Source organism: Dendrobium catenatum, unplaced genomic scaffold (assembly GCF_001605985.2).
Source record: "Dendrobium catenatum unplaced genomic scaffold, ASM160598v2 fragScaff_scaffold_384, whole genome shotgun sequence".
Taxonomy (NCBI): domain Eukaryota; kingdom Viridiplantae; phylum Streptophyta; class Magnoliopsida; order Asparagales; family Orchidaceae; genus Dendrobium; species Dendrobium catenatum.
The window spans coordinates 543,861-560,513 of NW_021318846.1; the positions used below are offsets into that span (position 1 = coordinate 543,861).

General features: G+C 31.3%; 1 protein-coding gene across 1 annotated transcript; it reads right to left on the bottom strand.

Annotated features, from left to right (window-relative positions):
- Positions 1–1,232: 1,232 nt before the first annotated feature.
- Positions 1,233–12,501, bottom strand: LOC110093362. The gene is made up of 4 exons (XM_020818218.2): positions 12,049–12,501; positions 11,887–11,967; positions 6,097–6,236; positions 1,233–1,603 (listed from the first exon to the last, which is right to left on the bottom strand). Exons 1-4 carry the CDS (start codon positions 12,370–12,372, stop codon positions 1,354–1,356), a joined length of 795 nt encoding a protein of 264 aa, XP_020673877.1. The 5' UTR covers positions 12,373–12,501; the 3' UTR covers positions 1,233–1,353.
- Positions 12,502–16,653: the final 4,152 nt, after the last annotated feature.

Genomic DNA, 16,653 nt, shown 5'->3' on the forward strand with positions numbered 1-16,653 from the left:
ACGTCCTGTGACCGGACCAAATAAAAGTTCATATTTTTCTCCCTTAGCACGCTCTTTTTGGCTAAATCCCAAAGATCCCCCAAACTCTTGAAATTAGTAAATACATGATTTAATCAAAATGGAGGAGAAGCGGGATTTATGCCACGTGGCATTTAATTTCAACAATAAGATTATTTGGAAGGATTTATATCAATTTTGTTTGGGATTACTTTCTTAATGATTCTTAAAATAATTTTTTAGTACAAAAATTTTAATTTTTATACTACAAAGTTACTTTAAGAAATAATAAGAAAACTGTCCCAAACGAAGCTTAAGACTTTATTTGAAACTACTTTTTAAAACCAATTTTTATTATAAAAATTTTTGAACTAAAAAGCTACTTCATAAAATAGTAAGAAAGTTACCCCAAATGAAGTCTAAGATTTCGTTTGAAACGGCTTTTTTACTGCTTCTTAAAACGACTTTCTAGCACACAAAAAAAACCGTTTTAAGAAACATTAAAAAAAAAAGTCCCAAACGAAACCCAAATTCAGTATAAATCCACTAACAAAAAGCCCCCTAACATATTTACAAGCGATGATATTGCCTAAGGGCATCTCCAACGGAGAACTCCATTTTTCACGCCAAAATACCATAAAACGCAAAAATGGCGCGGTGCTGCTCCAATCGAACGCCATTTTTTTGCTTCTGCGCGAAGGTAACGATCCTTCTCCTTTGGCGCGTTTTTCCAGTTGAGAGAGGAAAATAGCGTGGGTGAACAGTGCAACGCCAATATTGGCGTTGCACTGTCACGCCACTGTTCACCCGCAAGCAAATGACAGACGTTTTGGCATTCGGCTGGAGTGACCGAACGACGCCAAACACTCATTTGGCGTTCGGTTGGAGATGGTCTAAATCAGCTGGAGATGGTCTAAATCAGCAATTTGCAGTTTGCCTATGTCATATTTTCCCAGCCTTGTGCCCGGAAGATCATTACTGCTAACTCAAGGGCTGTTTGGCTATAACGAGTTGAACTAAGGTACGATTCAGTAAATTCTATAAGCTTTAAGAGGATTAAATTTTCAAAATTATTTTGCACTGTAATTATTGAATTTTGTTTAAATAGGACATTTGACCCAATTTGCTCCCCTTCTAAAATATTTATTTTTCTAAAAGTAAAATCTTAAGGGTATTTTTTTTTCAATGGCAATATATGTTAAGATTAATAGCATAAAATATTTAATTAGTCTTCATTAAAGCTTGATTATGACTTAACTTTAATAACAAAACTAATAGATATGCTCGCTCATGTACAGAGTATGTAGCTCGGCTCTTATTTACTTACAGCTGAAGATATACAACATGAGATATGAGCTATAATGGCAGCTGCTCATTGCCATAATCTTTCTGGGTAACTGAGAAGATGCAGAAGTAATGAGGAAGAAAGAAGTAGATGGCGAGGAATACCAGCACTCCAAGATCTGCCTCTTCACCAACGGCTGGCTGTGGAGGGGTTCGCAGGTATATCTGAATCATGCACCAAACGCAGTAAAAGCTTGCTATCGCCATTATTAATCTCAATGATTTGTTTGCATTTGTTATAATGGATTCTCCATGCTTCACTCTGCAGAGAAATATACGAAGAAAGTGATAGTCAACGACTGGTTTAGTAGAGTGGAGCTTGAAGAACTTGAAGTAGAGTGATTTGATGTAATAATGGAGTGGAAGAAGCTATGCTATCTTTCTTCAGTTATTCTAATCTTTCTAAAAAAAAAAAGTTATTCTAATCTTTCTAAGCAAAACCTGAAGTGATCAAAAGCAAGGGAAAAGAAAATGAATAAGCTGAGTTCTCTAGGCTAGCTTACAGTAACCAGTGGTTTTACTATATTACAAGTGTTTGAAGCTTGTTCAGTGACTGCACTAACGCAGTCATAAGTTGGAGAAATTTTTCTGTGTGGAGACCGGACGGCAAGAATCGTCCGGATTTTTACTACTTCTTTGCTGCGCTTTTGCAAATACTCATCAAAATGACAACAAATATGCATTCATAATTGCACTTTTGCTGCCATTTTGCTGAGTATTTACAAAAAAGCAGGAAAATTTTAGTAAATATTCAATTAATAGGATATTTGTTGCGCTTTAGCTGCCATTTTCCTACTCTTTTATAAATATTCAGCAAAAGTGCAATTATGAATGCATATTTGTTGCTCTTTTGTTGAGTATTTATAAAAGCGCAGCAAAAGAACATCTAAAGCATAGCAAATCCATATGGTTCTCGCCGTCTGGTCTCCGTACAGAATAATTTTGTATTCTAGTTAAAGATAAATATGCAAAACGCATGATATAAATAAACATTGAGCAGCAAGCATAGGAAAGTACAGATTTTGCTGATTGGTCGATCACCATAGATTCTTTAATAATATTATCATTATCATCACTATCGTTAGTCTTATCTCAACTATTATTAGTGACGTAATAATCCTCATTCTCCATTTGATATTTGAGTGTTGCAAAGGCGCAAAACATACTATGTGCAAATTATTTGCACAATGTTTATCAAGTTACATTAAATCTGCCTTTTTTTCATTATAATCCTTTATCATTAACTTTATCTACCTATCTTATTAATGCATCATCCTCTATCTCAAACTATCAAAGTTTACTTTTCATTTTCCTACCTCTAAAAGATATTTCACCCAATGTCCCTCCAATATAAATGTTTCTCAAAACTAAAATGCTGAACTTTTTCAAAATCTATAAATGGCTTCTTTACTATCCTAAACTCGAATTTATACAATATTGTTAGCCCAATTGTAATTTTAGAAAATCTACCTTCATAACTCAATGATATCCTGTTATGCATATACTACTGAATCACTACTTTATTTAAACATTCCACTCCTAATTATAGAACTTAGATCACATCTATAAACCCTAAATTATTTTAAAAATAGATCCAACATACTTAAGCCTATTACATGCATGCATCACCCCGTAATTAGCAATATCAAACTAATAGAATTATATATCATATAGTCTATATTTGTTTCACTAATCTTAAGCCTTTATCTTTTAAACTTTTTCTCCATCGTCCTAACTTTCAACTTATTTCAACAAAGATCCAAACAATTATGGCAATGTCATAAGCAAAAAGTATACATCAAAGTATCTCACTTTGAATACTCTACATGAGCATTTTTATGACCAATTTCAAAAAGTGTGAACATAATGTTGCTTATTGATGGTAAACCTACCCTGATTTGAAACTTCTTTGCTACTCTACAAGTACATTGAATACTAGTTAATGCTCCATTTATACTTTTGACAAACATCTTTTTTCTTTCATGCACATAATTTCTGAAAATTTGAAAAAATATATATATATATATATTTTATTTGATATTTTTATTTTTCATTAATTATTATATCATAAAAAATAATTTCATAATAAATCTTCCTTCCACAAAATCATATTGATTCTCCAATATCAATGCTTGTTTTCTTAAGTTGGTTTATTACTCTCTTCTACAACTTTATTGTTGGACTCTTTTCTCTTATAATTACCATTATCCTAAACACCCACTTTGTTCAAGGCATCAACAAAATTGTTCTTCAATTATATGGCATCTTCATTAGTTCAAAATTTTATTTTAAAAAATTATTAGCCAAATTATTCCAATACAACCCATGACTCCAAATATCAAAATGCATCTCGTATGGAATCTAAGATTTTCCTTGATACATCTTCTTTTGAGTCGACTCCATTTACACTTTTTAGATCAATCAATAATCTAACTCACTACTCTTTTCATTATGCTCTTCCAAAAGATCTCTAATTTCACAATTTCTCAAAGTGGCATTTCTCGCTTTCTTTAATGTCTACACTTCCAACAAAATTTTACTGTTATCATCAATATCATTAGTCCTATTCTAACTATTTGGAATTGGCTTTATGAATCCTTATTTTTCATTCTTACCAGCTTAGTGCTACCAAGGGCATGACACATATTCTTTGCAATTTACCTTGAACAAGTTCTACCCATTTTAACTATATTTTATTATTGCCACTCTTATGCAACCCAACTCAATCCAAGTCTTTAATTCACATTAACTATTTTATATATCTTGCATTTTACCTTCCTAACTATATAGTCTACAAAACAATCATCAAATGTTATAGCTTTTGATGCACTCCTAACCTTTTAACACATAAAAAAGCTTCCTTAATCATTTTGTCTCAACAGTATTTGATTTTTGTCACATCTTAAAAGAACATTTCTTCCTTCTAATTATATTTTATACCTCCTAACTTTACAAAAAAATCTCCTTACGTTGATATACTTTTAGAATCTCTTGAAACTTCAACAACAATCATATTAATAGACTTGCCCATCTTTCTCTCATCAAATTTAGCCCAACAATAACACTACAACTTAGCACTCTTCACACCTCTTTTGAAAAATTAATAATTCTTACCTTTCACCTTCCATACTAGGACAATTATTCAATTTGATCATTTTACTTTTTATACTTCTAAATATATATTGATAACTACTACTCTATGTTGTATGATCAAACTTTCTCTAAGAACCACCTTATTATCTTTAAAAAGCATTTTTCTTTCCTTCCTAGTAACATAAATTCATTTGTGATTTTATTGCTCTACTTGAATAAATAGTCAATTGTTCTGCTCATTTCTTAAGGTGTTAGCTATTGATAATTCGTATGCTAATAAGAATGCAAGTTTAGCCCCATAATATTTTTATCTCCTATTCCAAAACCACCATGAATCCACTAACAACCTGTTATATGATAACAACAACTTAAATTGCCTCTAATAATTATCAGCTTTTTCTCAAATATTTAAAATAGCTTCTCCATCACTTTCCAAAATTGATTTTATAAATTATTTTCTAATTCAACTTAAGAAACACAAGCACTAAGCATTTTAACAATACATTTATCAATAATTAACTTAATAGAAATCACCATATCTCTAAACCTACTACACTTTTATTTTCAAACTCTTTATCTAACAAAATCTGTAACTCACTCCTATCATTAGCCCTCCCAACATACGATAGGTTATATCATTCCCCAAGGTCCATGAATTTTTCTCATTTTAATTTTGTTTCTTGCAAACAAGTGACATTAATTCTTCTTTGAATCATAGTATCTGCAATTCTCTTGCCTTCCAACAAAGTTGCTATCTTTCTTATATAAAATTTAATTTTAATTTTAGACTTTTTCAACTCTTGCCCACTTTTCATCACAACTAGATTAAGGCTTCATTTGGAACGGCTTTCTTTATGCTTCTTAAAACAACTTTTTAGTATAAAAATTAAAATTTTTGTACTAGAAAGCTGTTTTAAAAATCAGAAAGAAAGCCGTCCCAAATGAAGCCTAAGTTACAACACACCAATTAATGGGTGGCATTCAAGCCAACTTATGCCTATTTTTATCACAATGATCAAGTTAGGTCATGATATGTGTCACTTACAAGTGACATCCTAATAAAACTTTTCAACTTAACACTGAAACTTGTTTAGGTAAGGGTATGTCGCTTCCGTTGAACACCCTCGCACAAGTAATACTAAAAAATTGGATTCATTTAATAAGTTTTGATTGAAGTTTTATGATTGTTTGTCATTTTAACATCAACTATCCATCTTTCTAATTTAGACTTAGGACCGACAATAGAGATTTTTTCTTCTCTAATATTATGAAAAAAATATTTTCTATGAAAAAAAAAAAGATTTTTTAGGTTGAGTAATATGCCTAAATTCTTAAAGCTATGAAATGGCGAACAAATGCCTCCTAAAATCAAGGAATCCGTTCACTTTCAAGATGAAGGATAGAGTATGCATTTGATAATTGAAGCTCCTGAAGTTTTTTACTTTACCAAAGAGAATTTCATGAATAGCAGTTCAAAGTATTCAACACTCCAAATTAGCCAGACATCCACCACAACTAAGACCTCCAGGTGGACCAAATTATATCAAAGCATTCCCTATTTTAAATCCTCCGAATATTTTTATCCTAAGTTTTCTATCAACAAGCATAATACTAAAATAATATAATTTTTAAGAAATATAAATAAAGCGTTGATAATGTTACCTATTGATATAAACAAATCCCACAATCAAACAAGTGCACAAGAATCCTATTATGATAACAGAATCTGGATTAATGGGAGCCCGGCCTTGCCACCAACCGGTACTCAATATCCATGTATACATTGAAGAATGACCATTTTCCTGCAAAGTGAGATACATCGTCAATAAAACAAAAAGAAAATAGCAACTAAACTAAAGGTAATATAAAAATGATGATGTTGATAACTGTAAATTGCGAAACATTCTATGAATATTTCTTTTGAACGTTTTAATGGCATAACGTTCCTATCATACAGTGCTTTATCCAAGAAGTTGTATCCAAACAAGAAGCATATAACCATTCCAAATTTCACAAATCTCTCATTCTGAAAATAGAGAAAACGTCGTGAATAGAAAGCATAACAAATAGTTTATTCCATCCATGCAACATTAAGGTTTCGATTGGGACGGCTTTTTTCATGCTTCTCAGAGCAGCTTTTTAGTACAAAAAATAAAATTTGTATACTAAAAAGTTATTTTGAGAAGCAATAAGAACGCCGTCTCAAACAAAACCTAAGATGCTATGTTGAGACTTATCTGAGACTTTTAGATTGTCATTGATATAATTACCTAGACTTCTAGAGCCCGCATAAGAAATCCAGTCAAACATACTTAATTCCAACATGTTGTTATTCCAACATGTTAGAACAACTAACATTCAGATTAGATAATCTCACATATATTTGTTTCTATCGAGTAAAGTCTAGCTTTTGGAGTTTTTATTCTCATTTTTACAATTAGGCTGAGCATGTTAAATTTGTGCAAACACGAGTAGCCATGCTCCCTCATCCTTGTTGTGGTGATTCAAATGCTTTTTAGTTGGCGTTATCTGAGTAGAAGTCTCCATATCTACTACTTGAGGCATCCTAGAGATCCTTAAGCTTGTGCCACCCCCTTCTCCACAATGTCTGCCACCTAAAAAAAGAGATTTCATAGTGGGAGAGATTGACTTTTTTTTTTTAAATGTTCGAAGATATGCTTAGGATAATGCTGTCTTTTTTATTAAGTTTAGTGGGCTCTTCCTATATATATAGGGGTGCCATTAGCATAAAGATGATAAGTATGACAGAGATGATACTTTAGTTCCTGAAGCTCTCCCAATCTCTCTTCTCTTATACTTTAAATTATAAGATCTTTCATGGTAAAGGCAACAACTTGAATGATGCCCACTTAGGGTGATGGTGGAAGGGTTATTTGAATGGTAATGAAACTAGTGTTTAGGATGTGCACGTATTTAGGGCTGAAACTTCTATGCTATCAAAGGGCAATTTTTTCCAGAAAAATAATTGGGAAGAACTCCGAATCAAAGGTTTGGGAAGCAAGGAAACTAATGATAGTGTTTTCATGGATTTTGGATATGTTGTAAAAAAGTTATGATAATTTTAATTCGGTTGCTTACAACACAAAATTATCTCTCTACGTTTGGATTTTGTCAATGATATTTTAGGATTATTAGCGAGTTAAACCATTCGAATATTATGAGGAATGTGGAAAAATATTTGAGAGAGTTCTGAAGAAGATTGATATATTTTAGGATTGTTAAAAGCTAGGATCGATGTTATATAGAGGAGATGAAAATTGTATTGGGAAAAAAGAGAAATAAGTGTGAGAAAAGATAACTAGGACTCAACAAAACCTAAGGGAGCCACCAAGCTTCGCCGTAAAATAGAACAGTCACCAAAAGTCTTTTCACATAAATTTAGTGCAAGCAAAATTAGTTTTTTATTTAATGAATCAAGAAGTACAAAGCAATATCCTATTTATAGGCTTTTTTAAAACCTAGACAACTTTTGAAAGCTTTAGAAGCCAATAAAATAATATTACGTGAATTGATGACTTGTCATAATATAAAAAAATAATAAAATAAATGAAAACAAATCTAAAACTTTCAAATACATGAAAAATTGATTTAGCCAAATAAGACAATACACTCAATAATTGATTAATAAATAAGAATTATTCTATTTTTAGCTACAAATAAGTACGAGTATGCAAAAAAATAGTAGCATAGAGAAGAAACAAAGAGTTTAAGTGATTCAGTCTTATGACCTACATTCACTGTAAAAGGATTGAGTAAGTTTGTTAATAACTTATGAATGACTACAAAATAACAAATATACAAGGGTTTCAATAGTTGTTTCTATTTTATTGATGTAATTTGATTTGAATTTATAATAATGAAATCTTAGTTTCTTTCTATTATATACTCTAATATGTTTACTTTGATATGAAAATAGTTGTTTCTATTTTATTGTTTCCTTGCTCGGGTGCAATGTTAAATAGGCAAGGTTCTCACATCATAGATGGATATGGGCAAAGAAGCTACTCCATGAAATTAAAATTAAGATAGAAACTTGGAATATAGGTTACCTTACAGGCAAATTAATTGAATTAATATATATTATGATTCATAGAAAGATAAATATTTTATGCATTCAAAAAACTAAATAGGTTGAAGACAAGATCAAGAAAATTGATAGTTTAGGATTTAAATTATGGTATTCTGGCAGGAGTCGTACTAGAAATAGTGTATTTGTGATTATAGATAAGAGTTTGAAATAATGTTGTAAAAATTAACGAAATTGGAGATAGAATTATAGCTTTAAAGATTGTTATTGATGCTAAGATTATTAATATTATAAGTGTTTATATTCCTCAAATAGATTTGTATATATGTTCAAAATTAAAATTTTATAACGACTTAGAAGAATTAATAAAAAAAAAAACTCTTGAAGAAAGAATTTTTATTAGAGGAGATTTAAATAGACATGTTGGTAAATAAATAGATGATTTTAAAGGTATTCATGGTGGCTATGAATTTGAAGTGACTAATTAAAATGGTAAGATCATATTAAATTTTTTTTATCTTACAATTTTGTAATTGTTAATATTTTATTTAAGAAAAGCGATGGACATCTCATCACTTATAAGAGTGGATATAGTAAAACTCGAATTGATTATTTTCTTATAAGAAAATAGATTATTTATATTGCAAAGATTGTAAAATTATTCTGAATGAAATTGTATGTACTCAACATTGCTTATTAGTTTTGAACTTTAAGATGAAGAGATATAAATAAAAAAAAAACTAAAGTATTATTCTAGGATTAGATGTGGGCATTTAAAGAATATTAGTAAAACTATTTTTGAGGGTAAGATTCTAGGAGGAAGCTAATATTGCATGAGAAAAAATAGCTAATTATATTAAGAATGTTGTAAAGGATGTGTTTGGAATATCAAAGGAAAAAGTTCCTAATAGTAAAAATAGTTTGTGGTACAATCAAAATGTGCAAAAAAGTACTAAAAATAAAAAGATTTTTTATAAAAATTAATTTAAATGTAAAAATTCTTATAATTGAAAAAAATATAAAGAGGCTTGTAAGAAGTCTAAAAAAGTAATATGCGATGCAAAGATCTTAATTTTTAATGATATAGATGCTAAGCAGGACGAAAGCTATATGTATAAGTTAGTCAAATAACGAGATATGAGTTATAAGGACTTAATGCAAGTGAAGAGCATTAAGGATGAAGATCAAAAAGTGTTTTTATTAGAAGAGGACATTCAACAAAGGTGGATGAGATATTTTGCTAAACTTTTCAGTGAATATTGTGAGAATACGAATGACTTTAGTGACGTAAACGCCTAAAATGAAAATAAAGATTTTTATTTTAATCGGCATATTAGTAAAACCGAGTTAGAGAGGCTTTAAAATAAACGAATTGAAGTGTGAAAAAGATATTGGACCTGATGATAATTCCAATAGAGGTGTGGAAATGCATAGAAGAAGAAGGAATTTGTTGGCTTACTAAACTTTTTAATATTATTTTGAGGCTAAAAAGATGTCATATGAGTGGAGAATGAGTGTGTTGATTCCTATTTTAAGAATAAAGGTGAAGCACAAGATTGTGAGAATTATAAATGAATTAAGTTAATGTGTCATACTTCAAAAATATGGGAGAGTTATGGAGCATAAGTTACAGCGTGATACTAATTTTTCTCAAAATCAATTTGGAATAATGACAAGTAGGTCTACTATGGGAGAGCTATACATTTATTGAGAGGTTTGCTGGAGAAGTATATAGCGAATAAGGAGGATCTACATATGATATTTATTGATTTAGAGCAAGCATATGATAAAGTTCCAAGAGTTCTAGAAAATAAAGGGGTTAATAATGCTTATATTCAAGTCGTTAAGTATATGTATGTATGAGTTATTACTTGTGCTGAAACACAAGGTGGTTTGACCAAGTATTTTCCCATTTTAGTTGGATTACATCAAGAATTAGCCTTAAGCCCATATCTTTTTGCTTTAGTCATGGATGTTCTCAAAAGAAATTTGCAAGAGGTTGTACCCTCGTGTATGCTTTTTGATGATGATATTCTTCTTGTTGATAAGACTAGAGACGGAGTTGAAGATAAACTTGAATTATGGAGGTCAAGCTTAGAGTCTAAAGGTTTTCATTTGAGTAGATCTAAAATTGAATATACGGAGTATAATTTTAGTAGTAATAAATCTAGTGGGGGATTGTGACTTTGGGCGATTAAGTAATTAATAAGAGTACACGCTTTAGATATCTTAGGTCTATTGTTCAGAGTGATGGTGAAATAGATGAGGATATTATTAGTAGAATTCAAGTTGGATTGTTGAAGAGGAGGAATACACTGGGCATATTGTGTGATAGAAAAGTCCTCAAATTTCAGCAAAAATTCTATAAGATGGTGGAAAGACCTGCAATGCTTTATGGTGCATAATATTGGTCATTAAAAAGAAGCATAATATTAAGTGTTGCGGAGATGAGGATGCTCAGGTAGATGAGTGGCTTTACTCTTAGAGACAGGATACAAAATGAGCATATATGTGAAAAGGTTGGAGTAGCTATAGTGGAAGATAAGATTAGAGAGAGTTTCCTTAGATGGTTTGGTCACATAAAACAACGGTCTTCCGATGACCCGATTAGAAAAGTAAATGTATTAAATTTGGCTTATGTTAAGAAAGATAGAGGTAGACTTAAAAAGACAGAGTTAGAAAATATTTGAAATGACATTTCTTTATTATATTTAATGAGAATTTGACTCTTAACAAATGGATAAAAAGATTCTAAAGGCTTAACGTTGCTATTGTTATTGTTGTATTAATTTTTCCTTTGGTGGGTGCAAAATATGTTTTTTTATACCTTAATCATGTATTGTGTTGCCAGAGTGCATCACTTTCTAGACCACGGTTATGACACTCTTAGACATTGAGGATCAACCTATCGCTCACTACTGCTGCAGCAAGGATACTAGAAACGTGGAGCTCTGCAAAGCTGATAAAGGCGAATCAGAGAGGAAAGCTGCTTTAGGAATTGAAGAAATTTTACAAATAGTAACTGAAACAACTTTGAGAATTGCAAATTGCTGCAAAGGCTTCCTCCTGGTTCCAAAGAGATTGCACGAAGAGAGGTGATAGAGCATAAGATGGCGAGGCAAAGTAAGGATCCACCGAAGTAATTAAGGATCACGACCAGGTTCAAAATATTATTTGCTGAACTAAGGGGTTGAAAGCTCCAACAAGTTCTCAAAATCCCAATCAACCCGGGCTTTTGTCCTATCCAACGGTAACAACATTAATTTTCCACTCCATCCGAAAGGCGACCCCCTCAACTCCTCGCGCATGTTTTAACAAGTCAAGAGCATATCGTCAGATTGGAAATGAAACAATTAAACAACCAAATCATCATACAAAACTATCAACTCGTCCATATTACTCACCTCGAACAGATGATCAAGGAAAAAATGTGACAAAGAACCCGCAGCCACAAGGCAGAAGCACTGTTTCCTACTCAAAGCAACCTAAAAAAACCAATAAAGACCCCCATTTTAGAAAACCAAACAACCCAAATCCTAAAAACAAGAAAAGAGTACCAAACTTACCCCTGAAACTGTATCAACCAAACCCTTGTTTAGAAGGACGCGGGAGAGCCAAGCATATAACAACGAAAGTGGGAATCCAAGAACCAGGATGTAATAGAAAGGGTGATGAACAAATTCCATGGCCAAGCCGCCAAGGCGGCGGCCGGCGGTTCCGGCAGGAAAAAAGGAAGCCAGCCATTCGGCAAAGGAACCGAGATCTGGGCCGAGGAAGGCGTTCAAAGCGTAGAAGAGGCAGTGCTGAGGAGTGAAACGGCCATGGCTTAAGCGCATGAGGCCAGTTCCGGCGCCGAGCGCGTACATCATGTGTGGTCCAGGGCCCGGCATCTTCACCGGCGAGCTGGTAGGATCTTGTTGCAGGAGAACTGGAGTCAAGTTTCCTGGCTTCTCCTAAAAAAAGAGTCAATTTTGCTGGTAGTTGAAAGCCAGGAGGAATATCTGGGCCAGAAAGAAAGACAAAAAATAAATATTCTCCCAATATCTAGGCCTAAAATCATATTATTTGTATTTATATGTATAAATAAATCAGTTAAGAATTAACTTCTCAACTTAAAAAAAAAAATTAAAAAAAAAAAACTTCTCAACTTTTTTTGGGGCAAGGTGCATGCTATAACGGTAAGTGGGCAATTGGAGGAATGTTAAAATAATTAAAAATGTTATTCAAAATGCAATGAAATTATTCATAAGGGCATAATTTTTTATAAAGATGAAAATAAATTTATTATAAAAAATATTTTTAATGGATATTATAAATATTACAAATATTTTATATAGCTCTCATATATTAATAAAACTTGTTGCAAAAAATAACTTCTTATTAAATTTTTTTTAATAATAAGAAAGCAACAAAAAAAAAAAAACAATAGTCAAATAGAAATATGATTGCAATATGAAAAACCAAACAGCTGGAAAGATGACTCAAACAAATCTTAAGCTGTTGAGATGTGAATCCTTCGCAATTATTGTCTTAATTAGCTATTGTAGTTTATTCATCTAATTCATTTTAATTTTTTGAAGTTATTTAAATTTAGATAAATAGATTAAATTTATTTGTCCAAAATGATTCAAATGGTTGGGATACAATAATTGTAACCCTACGGGAAATATTTAAAGAAAAGGTATATATGGCCGGAAAGAATCATATATATATCATACTTTTTTCTCATCCCAAAAATAAATGAAATCAAATCAAACCCTCAATCAAAGATAAATATTGAAGGGTTATCTTGTCACGATAGGAGAAATTATGATTAGTAAGAAAATTTTTATTCATGTATTTAACAATCACCTATTTTAAGATAAATTTGTTGACATGTACTAAATGAAAACATACTATTATCAATGGATGATAGTTGGAAATATATTTCTCATCAAAAAATTTTGTTTGTAGGAAATAAAAATGAGTTGATCAAACGCGTGCAAAAAACTCATTTTCATGATTCCCCTCTCCCTTGCCTCTCCTATGAGCCTAGAGCACACGTTCATACCTCTTCACAAATACCACCGTCACCATCCAACACAATAAGACATACAAATAGAACATGTCGTATCGTGCTAACTTATGACAGGCCGACCCAACATCTATGTTTTGAGGGGTTTTCAAATTTCATTTTAATTTTAAATTACACAAACCACAGAGTTTCTAATTAACTTCAGTGAGCATAATAAAAACAAGCTCTTCTACAAATTTCTTTTCATTCAACATCAAAAATGCATTTGCAACAAAATCTATAGTTCATAGTATATATATGGTTGTCCACTAAAACAAAGGAAACAAACAAATAGCCATCATTGTACACAAATTAAGAAAATAGTCAATAGACTTAGCATATCAGAACTTGGGATCACAACTATTCAACCGACTCCTACCCTTTTTTAGAACCTGAATCAAAATGCAAAATATGTGTGAGCCAACGCAGCTCAGCAAGTCACACTCACCAATCTAATTTTTTTATAATGTACTCATTATGTTAATTAAATGTAAAGACAGTTCATTAGAAATTTATTGTACTAAACATAATATAATTTAAATATAATTGAAGTAAATTAAATTGTGCACTAAAGTAAATAAGCAAGTAGTTCATATATTAAAACATAAAGTAACATGTTTTCTTAAGCCTTTATACCTCCCATCAAAATTTTATATTATAATTTGGGCCTTTATAACTCCTTATGCTATCATATTAGTAAACAAATCCTTATAACTCTCAATGCTTAGCATATAGCCCGATGCCTCAAGTGACACCTACCTTGACCTCAACACCCAATAGGAAAAATTTCATATTTTCAAACCATGCACACAGATCCTTGAGACTCAATCTCAAATACATGCAAGAGATGTAAACACAAAAATTTAGTGAGGTACTTTTAACAAACCAATCCAATACTGGTAATTAAAATGTGCACATATTCGATAGGAATTACAACCACTCACCAACAATGTGCATCACCTCATCACTGACATTTATCATTGCCTTATTTGCTCCCAAATCTCATCATAGCTTCTCCTTTGACCCCTCAACAAAGCTGAGACATAATTTTCTAGGCAAATTATTGCATCCGGTCACCGGACGCGAAAAATAAGTTCGGACATCCAATAAAAAATTGCCGCGTCACCTGCGCTTTTTGACTTGTGCTTTAGTTGCGCTTTACCTGCGCTTTAGTTGCGCTTTTGACTTGCGCTTTAGTTGCGCTTTACCTGCACTTAATTTAAAATAATATTTTATTAATATCTGGACCTATACCTATCTCGACGTCCGGTGACCTGATGCAATAATTTGCCTACTTTTCTATGCCTATATCTTACCTTGAGCAGCCATTACCAGGCTGGTCATTGATCTAAGCCATACCCACCTTCAAATTTTATTGTGCATAGCCATATGAAAAGGTGTTTAGGCTTTTTTTTTTCTTAATTATTATTTTTATGTGAGTGTGAGAAAGAGAGAGCTTATTTGATAAAATATTATAGGATTCTTATGAATTTACTTGATGCCTGACTTTTATGAAGGACTTCCGGCGGTAAAATTATTTTGTGAGGATACAGATGCCGTTCGGAGGCGAATCAGAACGTGTCACGTCACTTTTTTGCTATGTACCGGGTAACGTGGCGCGTTCTGATTCGCTTCCGGATGGTTCGATGGGCGAGGTGTATGAAGGGAGGAGAAGCGCACAATAGTTTAATGTAGGTAGTATTCTATACTATTCATTTAAAATGCTAGATAAATATGTTATATCTCTAAAGGGTAAATTCCTGTAACATCTTTTTATTCTTATAACCCTTTTGAGTTTTATATAGTAATATTAAATTCAAGTTTATTAATTAATCTATCTATAGTAATCCTTCAAGCTTACACTAAAACAACACTTCTAAATTAATTCTTCAATTTTATCAAAGTAATCAGCCACTTTTATTCTCTTTTTATGGTTTTAAATTAATTTAATCAATTTCTCATTATATTATTTACATATATAATTATATTTAAGCATTTTTTTATTTAATTGAAATAATTATAGTTTGTTTATCAGCATCTTCAATATCTACTTTAATTTTCTTCCAAAAATATTTTAGTATTGTAGGTTTCAAAATCTTTCATAGGCTGATCTTACAATTAATTTTATTGTCAATATTCTATAAACATCATAAATAAATAAGCTTATATCAAAGAGATGTATATTTGATGCATGATTTGTGATGTGGTGGTGGATTTTTCTTGCAAAATTGATAAGTGATATTTAAAATTATGTCTAATATTGATCTTAAAATAAAAAATAAATATAAAAATAAGTGATTAATAGAAATAAACGAAAGATAATATAAGATAGATAGATAGATAGATAGATATGACATATAAAGATGGAAGGTTGAAAATACCAAATTAAAGCTGGATGTCCTACCTTGCTCTTCATAATTATACTTATGATTTCATTTTTATGATAATACATTAAAATTATTGATAAATAAAATTGAAATTATATTGATATAACTTGTATTGATACTGATACAATATATTATTGCATATTGATATACCATATTGATTGATAGTCCTTTTTATCAATACTTTTTTTTTATAGTTTGTTAGATCTATTTTAACTTCACTAATTATATTGATTTTATTTTTAATTTTAGAGATATGCAATGAAAATTTCTGATGCATAAAAAAAAACATGAAATTTCCTATGACTTCTTCATTTCACTTTTGGTAATTAGTTAATTTCTTTCCAATGTGGCTCTCCTAAACAGTATCCTAGTAGTGTGTTTAGTTTGTTTACTACTTGGTGTAGGCGCTACATTTATTCAAAAATAGTATCCAAAGAGTCTGCATATGATTTTTTTTTCTTTATAACACAGCAAATTATTACCTCTAAGGATTAGGGATGTCAAAATCGGGTCACAGATTGGATTTGGGTTCAACCTGAAACTAATCCAACATTGTTCGGGTTAACATGAACCCAACCCATTTTTGCAAACGGGTCAGTTTTTCAGACCCAAACTCGATCCTCTTTGGGCTTGAGTCAACTCGAACCTGACCCACATAGTTCGCTTCTTGCACGTTATTCCCTTCCAGTCAAAATCAGAAGTTACAACATTTTGATCGGAAGAAACGATGG

Bases quoted from the DNA above. Each gene is read 5' to 3' on its own strand.
- LOC110093362 (XM_020818218.2), bottom strand. From the start codon at position 12,372: ATGCCGGGCCCTGGACCACACATGATGTACGCGCTCGGCGCCGGAACT. The intron at 11,968-12,048 runs GTAAGTTTGGTA...TGGTTTTTTTAG, and splicing joins TGGTTGATACAGTTTCAGGG to GTTGCTTTGAGTAGGAAACA. The intron at 1,604-6,096 runs GTAACATTATCA...ATTTCTCTGCAG, and splicing joins GGATTTGTTTATATCAATAG to AGTGAAGCATGGAGAATCCA.